Genomic DNA, 26,008 nt, shown 5'->3' with positions numbered 1-26,008 from the left:
AGTACCCTATGGACCAGTACTATCAATTGACACTACTTATGCTAGTACCCTACAGATCAGTACTATCAATTCATACTACTTATGCTAGTACCCTATGGACCAGTAATATCAATTCATACTACTTATGCTAGTACCCTATGGACCAGTACTATCAATTCATACTACTTATGCTAGTACCCTATGGACCAGTACTATCAATTGACACTACTTATGCTAGTACCCTACAGATCAGTACTATCAATTCGTACTACTTATGCTAGTACCCTATGGACTAGTACTACCAATTCATACTACTTATGTTAGTATCCTATGGACCAGTACTATCAATTCATACTACTTATGCTAGTACCCTATGGACTAGTACTACCAATTCATGCTACTTATGCTAGTACCCTATGGACCAGTACTATCAATTCATACTACTTATGCTAGTACCCTATGGACTAGTACTACCAATTCATGCTACTTATGCTAGTACCCTACAGATCAGTACTATCAATTCATACTACTTATGCTATTACCCTACAGACCAGTACCATCAATTCATACTACTTATGCTAGTACCCTATGGACCAGTACTATCAATTCATACACTTTGTTTCATTAATAACATTTTAAAAAAACATTTAATGCAGAAATTTCTAAGAATCAAACGGCACCTTTATGTAACATGCTTGACATGCGTACCAAGTTTGGTTGAAATACATTGAACAGTTTATGAGTCATGCTCTGCAAATGTTACAGACCAACAGATGGGTATGGTGATAGATATAAACCTCTCTCAGGCCAACAGAAGGGTATGGTGATAGATATAAACCTCTCTCAGACCAACTGATGGATATGGTGATAGATATAAACCTCTCTCAGGCCAACAGATGGATATGGTGATAGATATAAACCTCTCTCAGACATACAGATGGATATGGTGATAGATATAAACCTCTCTCAGACCAACCAACAGATGGATATGGTGATAGATATAAACCTCTCTCAGACCAACAGATGGATATGGTGATAGATATAAATCTCTCTCAGACCAACTGATGGATATGGTGATAGATATAAATCTCTCTCATACATACAGTGGGAATAAAAACGGAGTTCTTTGATAAACAACAACAACCAGATTTTTGTTTATATAACATGTATGCTCTGACAACAGACCAAAAAATTTAAAGTCCATAAAAATCTAAATGATATGAAAATTTGATTTTTTTAATACTGGCATGAAAATCTAATCTGATCATTTATTTATGCACAGGCATACGATATTTCATTTGTCTACCTGACATGATTTTCCTACATTGTGCTCTGAAACTTTTTTTGGGGGAAAATAGTCCCCAAAGTTAGAAAATGTGTGATTTTTTTTTAAATTGCTGTAATAGCCAGAAAATCTAATACGGTCATCTACTCAAGACCATGCTAAAGTGTGTAAAACATCATGGCTTTAAGTCTAAAAGTTCCTATTTTGCTATCACCCTAAAATGGATTCTGGACAGATATGGACTAAAGGAAATAGAGCAATAAATCAATATATCCTTGTAATTCAAGTTTTTAATCTGGATCAGTGTAGCAGTACTGAGTGAGTAACAATTTTAATCTCTGTATCTGAAGATGGGTCTAACACGACATACCACAGAAATGATGAATCATTATTTTAATCCCTTTAAAACATCAACGAAGACTTGAAATAGGCTTGGATTATCTGCAAGCACATGTTTGATCTATTTTACATTGGTTTACCAATCTTCTCATACACAACATGCATACAACTTTAAACAGCAAAGACCCACATCTGCCATTACATAATGTACCATATGAATCTAGGTATTTGTAGTTCAAATATGGGTGCTAATTATCAATAATAAAGAAGGAAAGTTGAATGATGTCACTTGTGAAGCTTTAGAATACTTAACTCTTTGATACACTGATTTCTTTAACCTAACTCAGGATGCAAGAAATCAAAAATAACTAAAACATATATAGGTTGGTTCATTTTCTTGTATGACTCTTACATGAATATCTATTGCCAGGTAAAGATCATTACATTGAAAGTATCGGAATAAGTACCTTGTCGCTAATTCTCCATTAAATAATACCTGAATAAGCATTTAAACTTCATTAAAGTAACACAGGCAAAAGATCAAAGAATCCTTTTATAAAATACACAACAAAATAGGTATGTCAGTAAGTGAATTGTTTTACTATGATGCAATCAATGCAATTACTTTGATTTTCAAGAACTATGAAAGCCTGAATGGCCTATTCACAGCAGGTCATGAATTGCTGAAGATTTCCAAAGGTCCATCATGGATTCTTATTACAATTCTTAAAATAATATAAGAAATTTACAACCATTTTATTTTTTTTCAATATTAAATCTCTCCCAGAATAAATAGTGATATGACATACCTAGGGAAAAGAGATGCTATAACAATAATGTTATAATAAAAGTAAGCATGTCACTTCTAGCTGTGCAGTAAGTGATGATTTTACAAAGTTTAATGTGGATTGCCTTAAACACAAGAAAGTTATCTATGTAGGTAATAATCTAGAAGATACAAAACTCACCAAAGCCAAAATGGAACCTGACATTTCCAGCCTTCCTCGTGTCCATGTAAGGAGTGCAAAGTCGGCGAGATTTTCCAGGACCATCAAAAACCACAGAATTCCCACTGTGGATAATGCCACAGGTAACATCCACATGACCCTTTTCCACTATCCAGCTGAATCATACAAATTAAAAACATTGATAAAAGTAATACTGATTGTAAATGAACTGATTCTTTATTTATTCATGAAATCGCTTTTGTGGGAAACGAATTTAAACCCTGAAGTTTAGATATTTAACATAATAAATACTATGTCCATGTAGGGAATAACCACGAATTTAAGTGCCAATACAAAATATATTATTTTTTGCATGTCACACTTAAAATGATGTGCACAAAAAAAATTTTTTTACAGAACACTGATAACAAGGTATGTTCTATGAAAAAAAAACAATTTACAGAACACTGATAACATGGTACAGTATGTTCTATGAAAGATCCCCAAAACAATGTAAAATAAATCTGTCTAGAAGTTCTAATTGGTTTTAAAAAACACATGTCTACAAGTTCTGATTTATTTTAGAGCAAAATTAACATTAACTATTAGTCATATTACATTGTTCTAACAACTAAAAAAAACATCCAAGAAATGTAGCCATATGCTAAGATGCCCTAAACAAAATGATGCAATTAAAAGATTATGTCAAACTGGGGCCATAACTTCATCAAATTTTCACATAAAAAAAGCAAAAATCAGTATTGGTCAAGGTCTATTTTACAAAAAGCCTCATTCAAAATTTATTTTCTATCCATGAAGTTCTTAAAGCATTAATGAAAGGAAATTGAAGGGCAATCTCCAAGTAAAGCAAAGGCAATAACTTCCTACAATTTTTGTCAAATGCTGTTGAGAGAGAAAGAATGGTCTAGGAATTAAATACTACCCACTGCAAAGTGAAGTGTCCATCCATATTGTTTAACATAGGTGTTTACTAGCAAGCAAATTGCTTCCAATTTTGTGCAATTGCAGACAACCTGTATTTCTATTAATATTTATGATCTGCTGTACAAACACTGTGTTTGGTGCAATAGAAGTTTTGATTTAATATCTGTATTTCTATTCTATAAGTTAGATTTATTTCTGAAGTAATATTTCACAAGTTTTCTGTAAGTGCTCATGGCCCAGTAAGCCCTTGGCTTGTAAAGGCAGTCCTCACTTTTTTAAATTGACAATCCTTTGGACCACACCACAAATTTAATACTTGTTCAGTGCCAAGTGGAGTTCTACAACTTCCTGGGTTTGTTTGACCTTAATCCATTGGCTAGTAGGGGCCCGGAGTGGCTAAGTGATCTCAAGCGTTCTTCGTTACGGATCACTGCCATCTCACCTCTGTCTGCATGGGTTCAAGTCTAGGATTCAGCTAACGTGGGTATGTGAGAAAGCTCGCCAGTAGCTTCTCGTTGGTTGGTGGTTCTTCCCGGGTTCTTCCTCCACCATTAATACTGGCCGCCATGCATAACCTATTGTGTGCTGAAATATGGCGTTAAACCCCACAACAACAACATTGGCTTGTAAAAGTCACATGCTCTTTGTTTTCCCATGTGGCAACCCTTTGATCGAGCAGCAAGTCGGATACTTGCTTAGTGCCAAGTAACAGAGGGCAGTTATTTGAACTCCATGTGATTTTTCTACACAACTGATATATGTTCAGTTACAGCCTTTTATTGATTTCATAGATTGCATTATCAAAGGGTTACTTACAGAACCCAACCTAAGTATGTACATAAGCACCTGCTAATGACAGTAAAACCAAGGCAATGTAGTCGGAATATTTTTATGATGACTAGACCATTATTTACAATGACTAGACTATGATGGAGAAATTCAGAACTTTATCAGACAATCAGGATGAATTCTTGGTCATTATACCAGATGACATTAGACAGTGAAATCTACAGGATAATGTGGACCACAAAAATGTCGATTTAACATTCATTATTTGCAAGAGGTGTGGAATTAATATAATAAGGGATATAGTGAATCGGATCATTCTGACATACAATTTCTATCCCGGTATCTGACCTATAACTGAATTCAAAGATTTGCAGATATGCCTACCCCAAAAACATTTTTGAGGGACACCACCACCAAAATTGAGGGAGAGAGAGCTTGAAAATGAGGGACATAAGTATCTTAGCACAAATCAACAAAAATAATATTCTCTAAAAACATCACTAAATACCATTAATGCATGTTTAGAAAATATATTTATATATAAAAACCATGTATTTACTGTATACACATATGTAAAAATTTAAGTCCATTCATTTTGTGCTAAGGGACCAGTAGTAAGCACTTTTCAGGTCCTGCAGCTCCTTTTCATTGTAGATTGTATCTGTAGCTGTCCCTGGTCTAAGAGTGAATGGGCCATTCTGCATTCTTTCAGCTAATTTTAATTGTTTCAGTTAATTGTTTAATGATCACAGTTTCTTTTGATCTGCCACACTGAAAATGTTTCACAACGTCAGTCATGCAAAAAATGTTTAAAAAACCTTTGAAAAGGTGCACTCTTAGGCAGATTAATTTCCATAATAATACTTACTAAATAAATTTAGTTCTAATTACATTAAAGAGAAATTGGCATTTCTGGAGCCCTAAAATTGGGGGGCATGTCAACTTTCATTGCATTGACATAAAAGCAAGTATAATGTAATTCTTTTCATAATTACATTAGCCATTCTCACATTATGCCAAGAGCTAGAAAGCTATGCAGAACTATTACATGCTAATTAAATATGCCTCAAGCTTGAAATAAAATAAACTTTACAAATGGATTTGTCAGGAATTTTACTATCTTGGTAAAGCCTGGCATGGCTAGAGACCCACAAGTGGAATGAAATTAGTGTGACTATCAGTAGGGAAATATCTTCTGCTTTTTTTTCTTGATGGTTCAGCACATTTAGGTGGCACTGGAACAAAAGTCTCTCGCTTCAGCTTAGTTTTGAAAGAAATGAATGACGAAAACATCTCCAAGCGAAAACAGTATAAGCAGTTACAATATTTTATACATGAAATAAATTCACAAACCAATGACTTTCATGTTTATCACAGGAAAGGCTAACATTTTTAAATAAGAAAACATTAAATGTCTCATCTTAAAATGCATGTGATGTTCTGTGACAGTGACTGACTTAATCAAGAACATTCATTAACAATATTGTTTCAGACTAAATGCTGTACAGGCCATTGTTAATTCATCTGTAGCTTTGTTGAAATTTTGGAAGAAAAGACACCCAACACCTTCTGACTGATATTTTTTTGTCTATGATATGGTCAGTACTGCAAAATAAGGTCTTAAACTTAGTGACTATCTCAAGTTTCAACCTCAGGAAAATGATGGACTGTATCAAGATGTAAAAGTGCCTTATATCCCACTTGTAAACAGCACTTTAAACCGCTAATAAAACAACAAAAGTGATGCCGATGTCTTATTCAGTACCAATGTAATCAGCAAGTTTCGAATATTTGTGGGAGTAAATTTAAGCTTTAGTTTTGTACATAAGAAAGCCTGAATACCCTGTATGGGACTTGGAATCAAACTGCTGTTCCATTATGATATCCATCTGGTAATCGTTTACAGTTAGATTTACTGGTCTGGTGACAGCCCCATTCAGCCAGGGTTCATCGTCAAACACCATAGCATTGTTCTCTGAGTGGCATTTTTGCTGTAAGACAGACAGACAGACATTTAAGCTGATTAACTACATAAGTACATAAAATATAAACTGTTGCTTGAACTGGAGAAAATTATTAATTAAAATATGTCTTACTACCAACAGAACTAACAAGGACATCGTTAAGCTGGGAACATCTTACCACTGTTTGTGTTACATTTTTCTTTGCTTAGTCACTTATCAACTAATCATTAGTCAATTACTTTACATTGTAAAATTTCAGCCAGATTGACAAATGCATTCCAGCAAATACAGACATATAACAGAATAACCACTGCCATGTAGGTAAACTAACGCAGACATTTTAACTTGTCTGCAAATGTATCTGACCCTAATTACTTGTTTAATGACCTGCTGACCAACAGATCACTGCATTCAGGGCAGCCATGTATTTTATGTTTAAAAAAAACATTAGTTTGTTGGGGGTCTTTATTTATAAAGGTTTCTCTGTCATTTTTTTTAATGAATTGATCTTGGTGTTTATCATACCACTGTTAAAATAGAAAAGACTTTAGATAATATTCTCCACTCCCTCCCCACAGATCTATATATATATATATATATATATATATATATATATATATATATATATATATCTTTGTGTAGTTTTGTGTACTCTGTCTCTATCTCTCTCTCTCTGGATACACCTGTCAACAGAAGCCACAGATGACCTCTGAATGCAGGTTCACGCCCTTCAAACCAGGTTTTTAAGCAAATATTATGCATATAATGCCATTATTCTTTAGATAATTATCATTATTACATGTATTATTTTTGTTCTTCAGGCAGTTGACATCAATTCCTATTCAAATAAATTGCTGTATAAAGTTATCATTAACAAATTTTGATGGAAAGGGGTTTCATTCAAAGATTTTTTCAAGCTTTCCATGTCTTTAGTCTTTATTTGGTACATTTGTTTTAATGTATGGGGGGGGCTTGTTTAGTTTTTTGTAAACCACAGCTGGAGTTGGTTGTCTGAGAAGAAACAAACCTTTGCCAAATATAAACAGTGTCACCCCAATGACTGACATGTCACATTTGTTCAATGACTTGTAATGCCTTATAAGCTGAAACACTGTTTCCATCATGTATTTACAATCAAATGGAAAATCTTGAACCAACAAAATATCTTGTATTAAATAGTGACTGTAGGTTTGGTCCATTATCTATTCTTAAAATAAGAAAAACTAAACTAATTATTAAATGCTTGTTACCATTCTCACCTCAAACACATATGCATATTAAATGAAACTAGTATGTACTTTGTGACTATCTGTTCATTCACTCAGACCACAATGCATTTTTATGGTGACTTAATTATATTATTATACTACTTTTCTTGCTTTTCTTTAAGTACAATAATTACAATTCATTTATCTGACATATATGAGGAGTGTTTTTGTTTTTGTGTCTCTATTAATCAAATCTGTGCATCTCTCCAAATGAAAGGGGGGAGGTTGACTATAAGAATGATGATTTACCTCACATATTTATTCCAACAAAAAATTTCTAAGCATTTGTGGCTTTATTCAAATTCTTAAAAAAACAGCACAACTTCAGCCCTAGGCATAACTTTACAACTTTCACTGGATTTGCAAAGAAATCATTTGCATGCAAGTCAACAGCCAGGTGTGGGATCCCACAGGGATTGCCTTCACATTTATAAAATTTGCATAATCTTCTATTGTTCTACCTTCATATTATAATAAATTCATCCTTTCAGTAAAGCAGTTATCATGCTCTTACAGGGTGATGTGGGAAGAGGTTGGATGCTCAAGTGTTTCTTCTACCTTTTACCTATTCCGCTGATGTTGATGTGATTGAGTAATTTATGTGATAGAGAAATTAATTATTTTAGTAAACAATGTTCCTCGAAAATGATGTAGCCAATCACATTACTATCAATCCCTTCCATTCTTCTTGCAAATGTGAGCATCTTATTATAAGTATCCATCAAGCTTAAACTAGTAAATATCCATGATATTTGTGACCAACAAGTGGAAGCAAGGGAGTTAGTCTGGAGGAGTTACTTCCCCTCATTTATCAGCTGTATTGATGGAAAGGGAGGGTAAGACTTTGAGGTAGTAGAGACTAATTTCCTAATGTTAATATTCCTAATGTTAATGTAATTTGGTATTTTTTGGGGAACACAAGTTACCTTCTGCAACATTCTCATACCATAAAAGAATGTTACATTTTACTGGTTTAGGTTAATTTTTACATTCACCTCATGACAGAGTATGTTTGTTGAACCCTGTATATATACTATTACACCTAGATTCATGAAACTTGTTGAAATATACATAATGACAAGTACTAGTCTCATGTTACAAAAGTAAATCAATATGATCAATATTTTAGGCTTCACTAACTTTTGTTTTAAGTGTATTTCTGATGCTCTGTTTATGGTACAATCATCAAACTAGATAATAAATGCGATTCAACTGGTGGTAGGTCATAAATACTGTTTAAAATGCTATCTACTGCACGTACTATTTTAAAGTTGAAATCTACTAATTTTCCAAAAATAACAGTTTGAAAAAAATTCTGATAAGAAAGATGGAATTGTTATGCTTTTCATTCACACAGTATAGAAACATCGGGAAGCAGTCTACTGGGTACCAGAAAAGTTATACTGGTGCACTGATCTGAGGCGAAGTAATCGGCTTAGAAGGTTAAAATGTTTACACAAGCTGTTAATTAATTTCCTTACTGTTGTAATCTGGAGAGTTTAAGGTCAATGTAGAATGTTTTATTATAAGTAATAAATGGATCCAATAATAGCTTTTGAGTTTTTAATTAAAACTGGCTGGTTAAATAAAAAGGAAAATGACCAAAACATGATTTTGACAGAAACATGTAAGTTAGTATTTTGAGTTTTTGTATTCTTTAATTATTACGCATTGATTAAGATATTTATAGAGGAATATTTAAGGGCAGCTAATGTATTGTTTGTTGATGTTACAATGTCAAAGCAAGTTAAGAAAAATGAGACCCAGGAATTCATCTCAAGTCCAATGCAGGACCTTCCTAAAACTTCCTAATTGGGGTCAATGTATCTTGAATATGTATTGGAAAACAGTCAGCAGCCTGAAAAACCCAGCCAGTGAACTTCTTTGCAGGCTGGATGGTGTAGTAATTTTGTCCTTGCCATTTCTAATGCTGATACAGAAAGTACATTTTCCATTCTTTGAAAAATACAAAGTGATTCAAGGGAAATCTGTACCAGGAAACTATTGAGAGATTGTTAAGTATGAAACTTAATAATCACAGTGAACGTCACCATTAAGTATCTTGTCAAAATAAAAATTGCTTGTGGATTTTATTTTAAAGAAATCCTTGCAGTCAACTATGAAATATAAAACTCTTATTTTTCATTTAATTGACAATACAATGGCTGGTATTCATTTATTAACATTGTAAATGTTTCCTTTAGAATCTGATTCAAGTTCAAAAGTTGCAGTTTTATTACAAAATGAAGTGAATACATATTATGTCTAAAACTCCACTTATTTTCCTTTCAGTCCCCTTAAAATATGAAAATTTATGTTAACAAAAAAATCTGCTGGTTTACAAGACAATCTATTGATCAAAATTTGTAAGTCTGTTGCTTTGATGTCCTGATTATGTCAAATATATGCTAGATCCTTGTATGCATTCTCTATTAGTACCACACCATTACAAAAAAGAATGTTACTGTGACCTAACTTTTAGCATAGGTTAGGTTTTTGCAATAGCTCATAGCCAAATAGGAATCTAGCACCTTGTACGAGTTGAGCCAAATCAAGACACAGGGAAAGTTCCATTGTCTGGATATGTGAAAATTGAACAACAAGTCAAAACAGCCTTGCTGTGGTCAGTATCATATATTCCATAATATATGAATGTGTCTGAAATCATAGAATGGTATACCAAGATTGTGACTGGGGCTAACTTTCTGTCCTCAAAGTGGAAAAGAAGGAAGCTAACCAACCGAGAAATGGATTCTGAGAGTGGTGTGATGTCATTAACATAACTTTCTGAAAACCTGCCACTTCCCCTCATATGCCTTCAAAAAGGATGATGCCTTGCTGTCCCAATCGTCTCCATATCAAAGCAATGATCTTTTTTGCTGGACATCTCTGACAAGAATCAGGATTGAATGAAGGTTTTTTTCAGACACAGCAGAAATACTGCTGACTAAGGTTACTTGAGTAGCATGGAGGTTGTTAAGACTTTCCTCAGTATGTCCATTGCCAGATCAAGCAGGTAACTGATTCAGGAAATGTCCCATTGGAGAGGAATAATAAGAATTGCAAACCCTGACCCTTGTTTTCTGGATTAGCTTCAGTACTAAAGCAGTTATAGGGAAAGCATAAGCCTATATTCCCTCCTAGGTGATTGAAAGGGTATCAACAGCCCAGGCCTCTGGATACAGGTAGGGAAATCAAGGTGGACCCTTTTTTCATCTACCTCATTATTGTTGTTGTAAGGTTTAATGCAATTTTTCAGTACAAGATAGGTTATACATGGCAGCAGGTATACATGGTGGAGGAAGAACCCGGGGAAAACCCTGGAAAGAACCACCGACCCATGAGAAGCTACTGGTAAGCTTTCTCACATACCCACATTAGCCAAATCCGAGACTCGAACCCACGCAGACAGAGGTGAGATGGCAGTGATCCGTAATGGTGATCACTTTAGACCACTTGGCCACTCGGGGGCAACCATCTACGTAACTACAAATAGTATCTAACATCAGTCAACCCCATATATTACTAACTCATTGGAAGATGGATGGATGAAAAGATCACTCCATATGAAGTAGCTGTCCTCCACTTGATAATGAATCAGAAAGAAGCATGTCTGGGATTATCAGACTTATATGCTTATGATACTGGTGAAACCAAGTATTACCAAACCTTGACTTGGGTATCCAGTGATATCATCCCCCATTGTTTGAAGAGGTAGTTCACCATGAATCAATTGTCCAGAATTATAAGCACTCTTCATTTGCATACATTCCACCTGGTTTAGCCTTCTTCTGCAATGTCCACCCGCTGCTAACCATCACAAAGTCCAGAAGGTTTGGTAGTAATTGTGCCCCCCCCCACATGATAAACATGTGTCTGTACAGATTGCAATTTCCCATTGTGAGGATTCATGCTGGTAACAAAATATTTGTACCCATTGATAATATTGTAATCTAAGTACTCCTATCACTTTTAATTAATCACAATGTATAGTTTCTGCTGTGCTCATCTAAAGTCTTATGGCCTAAATACATGGTAAAATAACCAAACTTGGCACATGGCCTAAATACATGGTGAAATGACCGAATTTGGCACATGGCCTAAATACAAAGTGAAATGACCAAACTTGGCACATGGCCTAAATACATGGTGAAATGACCAAACTTGGCACATGGCCTAAATACATGGTGAAATGACCAAACTTGGCACATAAGCCTCCAGCTCCACATGACAGACAAGATACCTAAATTCACTTCACTATGGCTGCTGATGCAGTTACTAATTTCAGCATAACATTTTTTTAAAGGATTGAAAGTAAGGCTTTAACGAGAAAAGTAGGGGAAAATAGGAAATCTGCAAAAGAAAGTAGAAAGTAGGAAAAACCAGGACCACTGGAAAAAGGGGAAAAGCATACAAACATCTAGTTTGATGATTCTTGCATGAACAAAGCTTGAGAAATGAACTATAATTACAAACTTTAAGACAGTGAAGCAAGAAAAAATATGTGTCACAGGAACCTACTTTTGTGATGAGAATGTGTTAATCATCATGGTGCATACCCTTGCAAAGTTTAATGAATCTAGGTATAATAGTATATATATACATGTTACAAACATTCTACTTGTCATAAGCCCAATAAAAACACTTAACCAAAGCCATTAAAATATGAGATGTAGATCAGTGACCTTTGTTGCACAGGGTGTGGTAATAATAAAGATACATATAATCATAAAGTTTGGGGATTCTAGCTTGAACAGAGATTGATAAATAAACTTGAATTGCAAAATTTAACCAGTATGGATTTTGAAATATAGGTCACAGTAACCTTCTTTCATTCATATTAAAGAAAGTAGGATACACCAAACTGATTAAATCAAAGACTTTCGAATGGCTTTTCTGATGTGTTTTCACTTTGAAAAAAAATTACAGTCTTATTTGAACTGTGCAATATCTAAGCAAAACCATGAATTTAAGCAATAACTTAGAGAATAAGCAAAAGGTTACTGCTCTTCCTTTATGTTCAAACTATGCCTGACAATTTAAATGCAACAGTATCATCCATTAATGCAAAGATTTCCAGCGGAAAGTACTTTTTTCATTTTCTTTATTGTTTACCTTTCTTTATCCAATTAGTATTTATTACCCTGAGCTACATATACAAGAAAACATTGGAAATTACATAAATCTTCATTTATGCTCAAGGTAATTAAAGTTCACAGTTGCTGAGACTCTGTGATTTCTTTATTTGTCAAAGTTTGTATTGTATTGTTCAATTAAACGAATTTGATTAATCATGGCTCATTCAGGTCTTTCCTAGGCAATACTATCTCCTTGACAGGCATGCTGTAAATGCCAGTTTAAAATATGGAGTCCAAAAAGTCTAATCTGCTATGCATGATTCATGCTTCTTTCTGAAAGCTGTGCCAAAACTTAACTGAATGTGTAAACAAATCATACTTCATATCTGCAAGTCCTACCTTTATTTCCACATTAAATCCCTCCCGTATTTAAAAAACTGGATCAAATTTCGAACAGAACCGATATTATATCACCACCCAAATTTCAGATCTAGAACAGAACCCTGCCAACTGCAAGAAACATGCAATGACTAAGACATGCAGTTGAATTATGTGCCAGCAGATCAATGTCAATGAAGAATCTTTTGAATCATTACAGTGTAGACCCCGATTGACCAGTACATTATTATATAGCACATCTATGCTGAATGTAATTATGTTTTCATTATATATCAGCAAATATAATAATTTCTTACCTTAATGTGTGCTCCAGGGAAAAATGTCCATTCACTTGGATCCATGGGATCAAAATTGTCCTCCAGTTTTGATGGTGTGTGTGCTAGGTTGACAATCAGCACATTATCAATGGCCCAGCAATTCTGGTATGTCCCACTAGGTTCATCCCTCTCATAGCCACCAGACTCCACCTCATTTGCACCCACCTTATTCTTTGTGCCTCCTTTCTTGATGCCCTTTGCAAACTTTGTTCCTATCTTCGTTGCAGATTTTGCTTCTCCGAACTGAGACATCCGCAGGGGTTCATTTCTCTGGATCTTTTCTTTCTCATCATGTACAATATAATCACCATATACTGGATAGTCATAATTAACTGCTGAGGTGGGCACAAGTCTAGGGAAAGTGCTCTCATCATCAGTGAATATTTGGAGGGTAGTTGGTGTAGGTGTGGTATATTTCTGAGTGGTGTATCTCTGAGTGGTATATCTCTGAGTGCTACTCTTGGTGGTTACTGACAAAGTGGGTTTAGGTGTGGTATATTTCTGAGTTGTGTATCTCTGAGTGCTACTCTTGGTGGTTACTGACAAAGGTGGTTTAGGTGTGGTATATTTCTGAGTGATGTATCTCTGAGTGGTATATCTCTGAGTGCTTCTCTTGGTGGTTTCTGACAAAGGGGGTGATGAGCTGGACTGGGATTCTATGTACACTACCGATGGTGCCAAAGTGGGAGCTTGTTTCCATGCAAAACACAAACCCTCATCTCTTGCTTCTGGAGGGAGGTAAACCAGATGAATTTCAGGAAAATTCTTGGTTGGAGCCCTGGAAAAAATATGTGTATATGTGCATGAAAATTATATTTTGTAACATTTTTAACAATGCAGTTATGATTGGAAAGAGTGAATAAATATTCAAGCTATTGTACCCTAAAATTCAATTTATGCAATAACTAATTCATACTTTAAAAAAAACTAATTTCATCTAAATTTTTAAGGAATGAGAAACAGTGCTACCTTTTTACCTTTACCACCTAAAGATGAAGAATAACCCAGGTGGATACATATCTATCTGGTAAGTCTCTGCATTACTCAAACTTCTAACAGAAGATAATATATCAGTGTTTTGTAAATTTAAATGAAATAGCCTTTATTTTTATCAGAAATCTATGGTCAGGTAAGGTCCATCTGGTAATTTTGCAATCAGTTACACCATAAATGATAACGCTAGCTGAGGACACCTTTGTCTCTAATTCCAACCTCGAAACTTGATTTGGATCTTCAGTAACAGCCGTAAGGTCCATCCTGTCACAAACCTCAGTTGACTCCAAAATCACTCAGACCAAGAAGCTTATAATCGTTATATAGCATGCATCAACAAGGAACTAATTCAAAATGAATCTAAAGTATAGGGAGGTGGCGTGGACTCGATTGTCACTGCAACACTACATTCTTTATGGGATAGGCAAAGATGAAATTTGATTTTCAAGATAAAAAAAGCTTGAGATTATTCTGCTTGTTAAATTGCAAATCAATATGGAATAATTACATCTTTACATGTGGATACACTAAGAAATTATTCAAAACGTTGCTGTGGAGTGTCAAAGTGTTGCACAGCCTTAAAACCATTCTAAAGCATAAAATATTCTAGATTTCAGTAACGTGGAAACAATCATGGGGTTTAGGACTCTTAATGACCATAATATCAAGGTTCGAAGGTTGAGACAAGTCATCAGACAATGTACCAAATCACTATGCTAAAAACCATACATGTTCCATCACCAGGATTTCCATGGAGTCTCCAACTGCATATCAACTGATGTGATTTATTTAATAACCTGTAAAAAATGTAGCATGCAATATGTTGGACAAACACTACAACAAGTCTCTAAGAGAATGAATAATCATCGCTTTCATATAAAAAATTATAAAAATCCTCAGTTTTCCTCTAATGTTTCAACACACTTTAACACCAATAATCACTCTCTACTTGATTTTTCTTTCATGCCAATAGATATTGTGCATGGTGACATGAATAGACTCATAAAAGAAACTTATTGGATTCATAAGTTAGATACTCTGTATCCTAATGGACTTAATGCTAATGTACTATATAAAATTGTATAATTTACATTGATATATTGTATATCCTTTATAACAATATAATTATATGTATGACTGTTTGTCTCTAGTTTATTTTATTATTTTATTATTTTACATGGAGTCTCCAGCAATTTTTTTTTCTTCTCCTGTTCTTGACTTGTATTTAATTCCTGTACAAAACATTACATCCTACATTTTATAGGAAAAATACATTAGAAAATATTTTCTGTGCTGTATTACTGTTTGCTGATTATAGAGGTTAAAACTGGGAAGAAAAAGTTTGGAAACACCCATGTTCATAACAAATTTTGAAAAATTATTTCAAATGACATGAGGATAAGTCATTATGAACAATGGATTTGCCTTGATTGGCAATTTATAATTTCTGTTGGTGCATTTGAATAAATGTAAAATTTTTAATATCAGCCTCATTTTTAACATTCTAAACCTATTCTCCAAGCTTTCATTTATCAACTTTTAGCACATGAATCACTGCCAACATTCAAATCATTCACTGAGTATACCTGATTCTGTCCAGTTCATGCCACACTGTACAGCCATTTAAAGCAACAGATACCACAATCTCCTGGTCACCAATCATATCGCTACCACAGGTTCCAGCAGCTGGAAGACACAGTAGACTTAAATTTAATTATTAATCTGGAATTTTCAATGGAAAATAATTATGGAAACATATTCAGTATCAAACAGCAAAAATGTATGGTCATCTTTTTCTTTCCCTTATATTTTAAAAGTTTTTCTTTTTCAAATCTGTAATCAATTTAATTAAAATGTTACATCTGAGACACATTTATTAAAAAAATTATTTTGGGGATGCAAAACTGATTAGTATCTAGAAATCAGAAATTCATTCGGCAAGGTAGCACACATAAAATAAATGCCTCTCCCATCTATGGTCATGAATGAATAAAAAGAATAAACATGACATTGGTGATTTTTTTATTTTTTACTTTTTCAATCTTATGCATCTTATATAAAAATTGGACAAGGTACTGAGTTGAGAAAAATCTTCTGCATTCTCTTTGCTTAACAGCCTTCAGACACATTCATATAAAATGGAATATATGATACTGACCACAGCAAGGCTGTTTTGACTTGTTGATCCTTGGGAATGGAAAAATTCTGACTGCTTAAGTGAGGTGTTTTCTTAGGGTGATGAAACATATATATATGAAAAATGACAGCAAGGAAAATTAGAGAGGTGATTGTTTAAGGGAGGTTATGGAAGACTGAACTGTAACTTTAAATCTGGTACTTGTAAAATGTCAAAAGCACATGGAAACAAGAATTACATTGAATACTAAGTCTGACCTGCTTTGCCAGTGCACAATCTGAAAACTTAGTAGTCACTGGAGGAGGAAAAGTAGGTCATTGTGACCAACTTCTCACAACTGTAAATATTTAATCCTAAAAAAAATGAATACACCAGTCAACTTGCTGGGTGTAGATTATTTAGTGTCAAGGCATTTAGAGTAAAGTGTCTTATCCAGGAACACATCATGGTAGTTGACCAGATGGTAAGATTTTACCCTGCACCTATTTGGATGAAAGTCTGGCACTCAAATTACTGAGAGAATTTTGTTCCTATCAACTTTAATAACTGTATTAATATCACAGACATAGTGGTCGATGCAAAACTTATGATGTTGTAGAGAAAAATTTTTTAATGACCAACAATAACATGAACACACTAATCTAGATTCATGATTGCACATGCAGAAGTGCAATAGTTATGAAGCTCAAAGCATACAAACATAGCATCATTACTGGAACGCAAAAGTAGGTTACTATGACAAATCCTACCATGAAATTTCAGGACTGTATATGCAGCAGTGTCTGAGAAATGTAGTTAAATTCAAAAACATACACCAGCACTGACAGCATTAAAAGAATGTACTGTGACCTAGTTTTGCAAGTGGTGAGAAATATTCCTGAAAACAAATAAACCCAAAAAGTTTGACAAAAGTACATGCAAGTGTCTAAAAAATGGCACATTGATCCATTGCTAACAATAATGAAAACAATAATGTCATATAATGTCAAAATTGTCTTGTTTTTTATGCATAATACAGTAAGCTACTTACACAGTGCAAAACTTAAAGCATGTGCACTTGTGGTATTTAAGGGCTGTGTTTCCTGGAAGAAAAAATACATAGATTAAGAACTGAAGACTTATTTCTGTCAACTGATTAAGAATTTGGTTGATATAACATCTATTGAAGAAACAGTCAATCGATTAATATAAAACAAATCAACAAACAGTGAATTTATACATTTATTTAATTGCAATTAATTGTCATCACAACATTCTACACTCTAACTTGTGTGATTTATTGTGTCGTATACTATGTCTATGTGAAAAATGTTCCATAGAAAACAAGACATGAATAGAAACAGTAAGTCACAACTGGAATCTGATTTTTAAGTTGCCATATACTAAATGTTATGCTTCAATTCAATAAAAAAAAATATCATCAATCTTTAAACTGATATGCAAATCTAACCTAAATGTCCTCTGGCAGTCCAAGTTTTTATTTTATTTTATTTTGACATGTTGAGAAGCCAAAGACCACTACATAATAAAATTTATATAATTTATTTTTATAAGAACTTAATACTATACTGAAAAGAATGGTCTAGGGTTGTTTTGGAAGCATTAAAATTAATGTGATTGAAACATTGCAATCTATGTCATGGCCAATAATAGTAAGTTCCAAGGTTTTCCAAGTACATTTGACTGGTTTCATTTTGCAATGGTCTTTAACCCTCTAAACCAGCAGAAAGATCAGAAAAGTTGGAAACTGAGGTGAAAGCAAACCATTACTGCTCTTGCAATTCACTTACTGAAAATATTTCAAATATCCTGTATTGTAAGTTATACCTGTGCGTTGCAGCTCACATACTTGCCTTGGGGGGCACTCAACAGAGATATGAACTTCTGAGAGAGTGTAGGGTGTATGGTGAAGTTTTTTACTTTTGCAACATGCACAACAGAGAGAATGTTGGCATACCTCTATGTTACTTTCATGTACTGTGGCTGAAATTTCTTTAGATATTGTACTTGTGGAAATTGTACATGCTCTAAGCACATAGCAAACTAAAATGACTGCTCCCTTGTGGTCAAAAAATCAGCCTGAATTAGTCTAAAGTACACTATTTTATCAGTTATTAAAATAGTGAAAAATGAATTTTTCCAGATTAGAAACTATACAAGCTTCTGAATGTGCAATGAATGAATTACCAAATATATAAAATTTAAAAAAAAAAGGTAATTGGCTCCTTTTTACAATTTACCTCAGAAGTCCAGGAAGCGAAAATGACCAATCGGAGCTATCATGTTTTTTTTGGTCTGAAGTAAGGTCAAGCTGAATACTCTATAACCCATATTACACCCATCAATCATGCACACAAAAAATAAGAATTAAAGGTTCTTGGAACAGTACCTATCATGGTCTTTTTTTAAATAGTATAACCTGTGAGTAAACCTGGGCAATTTCTTTTTCTTTAAAATTTGAGCCATATGCAAGATATGAAATTGTAGAACACCACCTAGGTCTCCCTGCAATTACATCTTGTTCAGGTTTCCACAGGATGGTGATGAATGTCAACATGGGAGTTGTGACAAAAGCTATCAATAAATGTAGTACTAGTGGTAATATTTGACATAGAAACTCTCTTCCAGAGGTTGTTGATGAATTAGCACAAAACTGAATCCTTTCATTGTATCATTCATATCAACCTTACAAACATTAAGATGGTTTTAGAATTAATTTATTCACACATATAGCTATGAGTTAAAACAGAAGCACATTTGTTAAATGAGTCTTGCTAATAATTATAGTACCATATTTGCCAGCCTAAAAGTTGATGCGGATGTGGAGCATAGGTCAAATAAGCAAATTTGGTAAATTTTTCTATCCTTCATCCATATAAAAGTCAATGCTTAGTATAAAATGAGGCCAGATCAATACAGTGGCTTCATCTTTTTGACTTTGTTCCTCACAGCATGGCAAATTTGATCCTATCTGTAACTCAGTAACCTTTCTAGTCTGGATCAATAAAAGTAACTAAAAGTGATTTGTTTCAAACAAAGTGTTTTAAATGTAGTATGTACTTTTAACTACATCAATGATGCTGATTTGAACATTTATTGAGTTACATATAGAATAAAATTTATGATGCTGTGTGGAATTAAATTATATTAACTTCTGGTTTCATAAATAATAAAAGTATCAATGTATGCTACTGCAGACTGTCAGCAATGGGAAAATGCATCATTAATGCTAAAATGCTTTTTCCACACTTGGGTGGAGTGGGGAGAGGGGCGTGTGTGTTGGGGACAGAGAGATGCAGAGAGAGATATGCATAATTATTCCCTCACATTTTTCTTTTTGCTCTCATAATCAAAATAAAATATGGCCCAATATATATATATATATATATATATATGAGAGAGAGAGATTCCAGGTCTTTGTGAGTTTTTTCTCTTCACCTTATTGCCCCTGTTTAGCTAAAGCTGTTGTCAAAGAGAAAAAATTAATAAATGAAATAGTAAATAAAAACTATGAAAATACATACCATACTCCTTCAAGGTTTGAATATTCACAACAGTTATATCTATATAGTCTCCATTTACTAGGTTAAATCCAAAGAATGACCATTTCACATGATGTCTAACTTTCTTTGCAAATATAATGACCTCTCCATTCCAAACAAATAAGATTATTTTTTCAAGTGCAGGTACTCTTCCTGTACTTAGGTGGCAATTGTTTTGATCTTTGCTCATGCCATATATTACTTTAAATTGGTGTTAGTCCTATCAGCAAGTTCAAAAGATGTCACCAGCTGAGAAATTTACACAAGTAACACCTAGCATTTCCTTTCATTATACGGTATGATATTCATGATATTCATGGTTAGCTTCATTTTCCTATTGGTAGTCTCACTAATCTGATCTGGTCTGCCAAATCTTGACCTCAAACAGGTGTTAACTCTGGAAAACCTGACTATAGCTGTAGCATATTTAATTAGCATGCACATGCCACTACAAAACCATGTATTTCATGAACAATGGAAGTGATAACTAAAACTAGAAGGAATTGCTTACCTAGTGGTATTAATTGTTAATGGAATATGGTGCTGCACTTTTGTACATGAGTAAGATCACAAGCATCAAGTAAGTGAACAATAAAAGATTACAGTACAATCATAAATACATCTCTCTCTCATTAAGGGGCATAATTTTTTTAATTATAAGGTACAGTAAGAAAATTGTGATGCAATATCTGTCTCTGTCATGGTTATTTATCTTCTAACTTTTCAATTCTAATGCACCCGTATAAAATTTAATGAGCATATATTACAAAAAATATATATTGCTAATGCATGCTGCTTTAGAGCAATTACATTTTATATAAGTTAATTTTAATACTGACAATCATGTAATTGTTTCAAATACTCAATGTGGAGTCCTATATTTTTTCATACACGATCTCTTCCCCAAATTGAAATATGTTTTAACACATTTTTTTTGGTACTTTTGAAGAATTGTTTCTATGCAAAAAATTATGTGACATATGACAAAGTGATTTGGATGACAAAATTCACATGCAAGTCAATTCGGAGTATAAGATGAAGCTAAGATTTTCTGGTAAAAAAGTATCATTTTATAGGCTGGCAAATATGGTAATTCATATTTCAAACATCCAAAACTATGATTATTTTCTGATATTTGGCCATTAACAGCAAACATATCTTCTAAAATTATATCATTTCCTAATTCAGACCATTATTTTCCCTTTGTAATCAAGAGAATTAATCAAAAGGACTTATTCACACTACACTTTATACTATCTTCCAATTATTCTTGACATTATATCCTTCTATTTATTTAAATTCATTATTTTATTTTGTCATAATTAGTTATAATTATGCAGCATTTATGCATCTTTTTTTCAAAAGTCTTGCACAAAAGATGTCTAGAAAATAATCATCAATTTGTATTCAAAGATCGAAAATGGGGCAAACAATATATGCACATTTTCTATTGTCACTTATGTATACATACCAGTGGGGGCCCCAAGTGGCCCAGTGGTCTAAAGCGCTCTCCGTCTTGGATCACTGCCATCTCACCTCTATCTGCGTAGATTCGAGTCTTGGGCTCGGCCAATGTGGATATGTGAGAAAGCTTGCCGGTAGCTTCTCGTGGGTCGGTGGTTCTTTCCGGGGTTTTCCTGGGTTCTTCCTCCACCATTAATACTGGCCGCCATGTATAGCCTATCTTGTGCTGAAAAATGGCGTTAAACCCTATAACAAAATAAAAATAAAAATATACATACCAGTATACGAACTCCTGACTTCCCACAAAAGAGAGCAGACTTGCCAAACAAGACTGTCCCACACTGGTCACCGACTGTGGCACCATCATGAACTGACCTGATAATGAATCAAGGATTTAAGAACTTTCTTTTCATAAACTGATCTATTTAAGTTCTATAAAGCTAAATTTAGCAGACCTAGCATATACTTTTTATCAGGAGAACCTGGATGGCCTTGCATTTGGCCTAGGCTGAGATTTGTGATTGTGTTTAGGAGAGGTGGAGGGGGGTGGGGTAACAATAGGTGAAAACTGGAAAGTCTAGAATCGGCAAGAATCATCTGGGCCAACCCAAGGTACAACACTGCATTATGCCAGCGACTTTTATGTAACAAAAGCAACAGGCAATGACAGATTTAGATTCATACTGACCCTGCAAAAGTATTTTCAAATATTCACAAACACTTATTCACTTGACACTGTCTAATATGATCATGTTTACTCCTGACAAAAATATCACTTATGATAATTATAAACACAAATCTGATAAAATAACGCATTAATCTGAAACTTCACAAGTCATAAAATGTACACCTGTTCTGACCAGAATTAATTTTAACTGTTTTCTGACGAGATACTGATGAAGATTAACCTTGATAAAAATAAAAAAATCACAATGGGTTATATATTAATGTGTATTTAGAATGGTTTAATCTTCCACAATTTTTCCGTCCATATTTTTAGAAGTTTCCATTTAATCAACACTATGTAGTCAGGATTGTGTTGACATGCTGATATATCATATACATTATCATTATTTGATACTTATTGATGAGAAATTGATTTTAAACAGACAAGAAAAGAAATGCAGACCCCATAGTTTTTTTTAAAAATATAAAAGATTATGTTAGTCCTTACCATAGTCCTGGTGCAAATGATTCGGTAGAGTCAAAATCATCCCTGAAGATCACATGATCAGAATTGGCTTCTGCCAGGGCTGGGCGAAGAGGGGCCTGGGTTGGAGCTGAAATAAAACAATTTTTTAAAAATCTGCTGTAAGTCCCATTACCAAAACATTCCACAGTGCTTCTATGTATTATTAAGACTCAAGCTGACATCATTTGATGTATGCAAATGAGTGGTATGCTTTTGGTAGTCAGCTCTTGTTACAACAATGATGACTGAAGAGCTCAAATGATATGGTCATTGAATTATGATATCACTGATATGACATCACTCTTTCTATTCTGCTAATGCAAATATGCAATGCTAAAAAATGCCTTGTATCCCCAGATACACATGGGACAAGACCGATATAGAAAATGTAGACAGTGTGTGCACTAACTCATATAGCTCTCTCAGGTAGCCATTATGATGCTCTGGGGTTTAGCCTACAAACAACCTCAAGAAGGCAGGCAGCAGCATTATTCACCTGGGGAAAACTACTCAATGTCATTGGCAAAGAGTGATTTCAGATGATAGATTATTGTGTAAGCTTTGTTTTAACTGTGTGCATTAATGAGCATAACTACAGACTGTGTGCATTAATGAGCATAACAACTATAGGCTGTGTGCATTAATGAGCATAACTATAGGCTGTGTGCATTAATGAGCATAACAAATATAGGCTGTGTGCATTAATGAGCATAACAAATATAGGCTGTGTGCATTAATGAGCATAACAACTATAGGCTGTGTGCATTAATGAGCATAACAACTATAGGTTGAGTGCATTAATGAGCATAACAACTATAGGCTGTGTGCATTAATGAGCATAACAACTATAGGCTGTGTGCATTAATGAGCATAACAACTATAGGTTGAGTGCATTAATGAGCATAACAACTATAGGCTGTGTGCATTAATGAGCATAACTATAGGCTGTGTACATTAATGAGCATAACTATAGGCTGTGTGCATTAATGAGCATAACTAGGCTGTGTGCATTATTGAGCATAAAAACTATAGGCTGTGTGCATTAATGACAATAATAATGAGCATAACAACTTTAGGCTGAAATTGTAAATCTGCAATGAGAGACAATTTTATGGTGCCTCACAGTAAGGAATCTATTTACTGTTTGAAGTGGATAATAATTCTGATAGTTAGCCTACATAAAAATTTTAGTGCTAGAAAATTATCTCAAATTACCAGAATAGCCCATTCCATAATTGAATTCATACATTTTTGAAAAGATTGTACTAACACTGGGGTCCATAGAAAACGAGAAACAAGTGGACAGATCAAAAATCAAAATGTGTGAGCATATGTGTTCACATCTATATCATTGCGATCATGGACAATCATGATAATGTGTGCAGAAACTGATGCTAAAGTTGCATTAAATCTACAGTCATCATTAGACTTAAAAATGAATACTTAAAATACTTCATTAAATGAAAATGGCAAAGAAACTAAATTTTCAACCACTGGAAGTTAAGTTTTGATTCATAATTTTTATATTTCAAACAAAAGCATCAATAATGCTTTAATAGCTTTATTTGCAAATAAAATCACCCTAACTCAACACAATATCTACTGATTGTTCATTGTACAAATCAGCTAACTGTACTCTCTCTCTCTGTCTCTCTCTCTGTCTCTCTCATACTTCATGTCAGCTTCATTTGTCTTTTAAGCTATTCAAAATTATTTATCAAAATAAAATATATTAATTAGATGTAAGTATCAAATTGTTCATTACATCTACCTGTCATAGCCAATAAAAACAAAAATAGTACCATCTTTCTCACCAAAGGACTTTACTGATAGTACTTTGCAACGTTACACACCTAACGGCTGACTGCATTGACAAAATACCCTTCATCTCAAACATTATGCGGTTCACACATTTCCTTGCAAAATAAACTGACAGAGGAAATTCACATTTTAGAGTTATACAATTGATGCAACTGAAATCCATTTCTGATATCAAATATCAGGTCACAATGAGAAATCAAAATTTTTCTAACTCAAAATCACGATTTCAAACCTTTCTATTTTTAGCAGTACAGCATTATCCTTCACCTAACTTAAACACTGACTATCTATTCTGGAGGAGTAGCAATACAAAAAGAAGATTTTAAAGAACATTAGGGCAGTCATATTGGTTATAGTATTGAATGATTTTCACTTCGGACCAACCAGATATCATAATAGGTTTTGGTGACATCTTCATGTCAGTGTGGCTATCCATTCAAAAAAGGAGTGGTGATGAAATCTACAAGATGGCCAAAATGGGGACCATTTTGGATTTAAGATCATCATGGTTTTCATTTAGAACCAGCTAGGCACCATAAGAAGTCTTCTGTGTGCAAAATCATGTTAACCCATTTTATCCTGTTTACCAATTTCAACTGCAGTGTCTGATTCCTGAGAAGCAATTCTAAATACATTGTGGTAAAACAGCATCACACAGCAGTAAGGGATTTTTTCTACACTCTACACTGTTCAGCCTAACGGTTTGTTTCATCAATAAGTTTTTTCCAGATTAAATCATCCCAAAGTAACTCAAAGTAATGTTGTGCATTGGCTTCTTCTGGGTGTTGAACAGTTGTCCCTTCTTTCAATTTTTAAAATCGTGGCTGCAACCAAGGTGAAAAATCATCCTGGACCCATTCCTCTTAAAAGCCTTCAAAGTCATCTTCATTCTCTGAATCACTGTCAAAAAGTGCAAAAAGCCATGCATCATCTCTTTCATCAACTTGATTCAATCCTAACACATCATTTAAGTCAATATTATCATCAGAATCATCCGAATCAGCAACTTCAATGTCGCTACCCTCACTAACAACATCCATGTTTACATCTGATTTGTCATCCATCATTTTATTGATCAATTTTCAAGCCAACAATTTCTTTTCCAATCATGTTTTTTTAAAATGTCACTGTGAATGCATGCTTTAACCATTTCCTGTGTTGGTGAAGAAGTACACAAATATTTGTGCTGTATAACACGTTTCTACAGACACTACACACATACGTAGTAGAGTACGACCATTGTCGTATTCAGGATAAAATGGGATACTATGACCACAGGAGTATTCAGGATAGAATGAGGTATTATGACCGTAGTCGTATTCAGGATAAAATGGGTTAATATGACTTTCCATTCAGAGGTAGTAATAACAAGATTTTTAAGATAGCTGTTATGGTGATCAAATTGTTTGTTTCATTTAGGAAAAACCAGATGCCATAATAAGTCTCCTAGTGAATACCTCATATCAATATGACTCTCCACTTAGAAGAAGCAGTGATAATATGATGTTCAAAATGGCTGCTGTAGTGGCCATATTGGATGTCAGATCGG

At 34.0% G+C, this 26,008-nt stretch overlaps 1 protein-coding gene across 1 annotated transcript in view; it reads right to left on the bottom strand.

Moving 5' to 3' along the window:
- The window catches only part of LOC149787874 (reelin-like), a 198,977-nt gene that overhangs the window by 159,035 nt on the left and 13,934 nt on the right, over positions 1–26,008 (bottom strand). The window contains exons 5-11 of the mRNA XM_089974111.1: positions 22,621–22,726; positions 21,725–21,821; positions 17,471–17,522; positions 15,890–15,989; positions 13,290–14,088; positions 6,127–6,275; positions 2,572–2,726 (exon numbers count right to left, since the gene is read on the bottom strand). Of these exons, the coding sequence (XP_089830237.1) occupies positions 2,572–2,726; positions 6,127–6,275; positions 13,290–14,088; positions 15,890–15,989; positions 17,471–17,522; positions 21,725–21,821; positions 22,621–22,726 (1,458 nt within the window). The remainder of the gene's footprint in view (positions 1–2,571; positions 2,727–6,126; positions 6,276–13,289; positions 14,089–15,889; positions 15,990–17,470; positions 17,523–21,724; positions 21,822–22,620; positions 22,727–26,008) is intronic.

The sequence above is a fragment of the Sinohyriopsis cumingii genome, chromosome 11, assembly GCF_028554795.1.
Source record: "Sinohyriopsis cumingii isolate HCF-2022 chromosome 11, ASM2855479v2, whole genome shotgun sequence".
Lineage (NCBI taxonomy): Eukaryota > Metazoa > Mollusca > Bivalvia > Unionida > Unionidae > Sinohyriopsis > Sinohyriopsis cumingii.
Note: the sequence above shows the minus strand (reverse complement) of the source record. Positions and strands in the feature narration are given on the sequence as shown.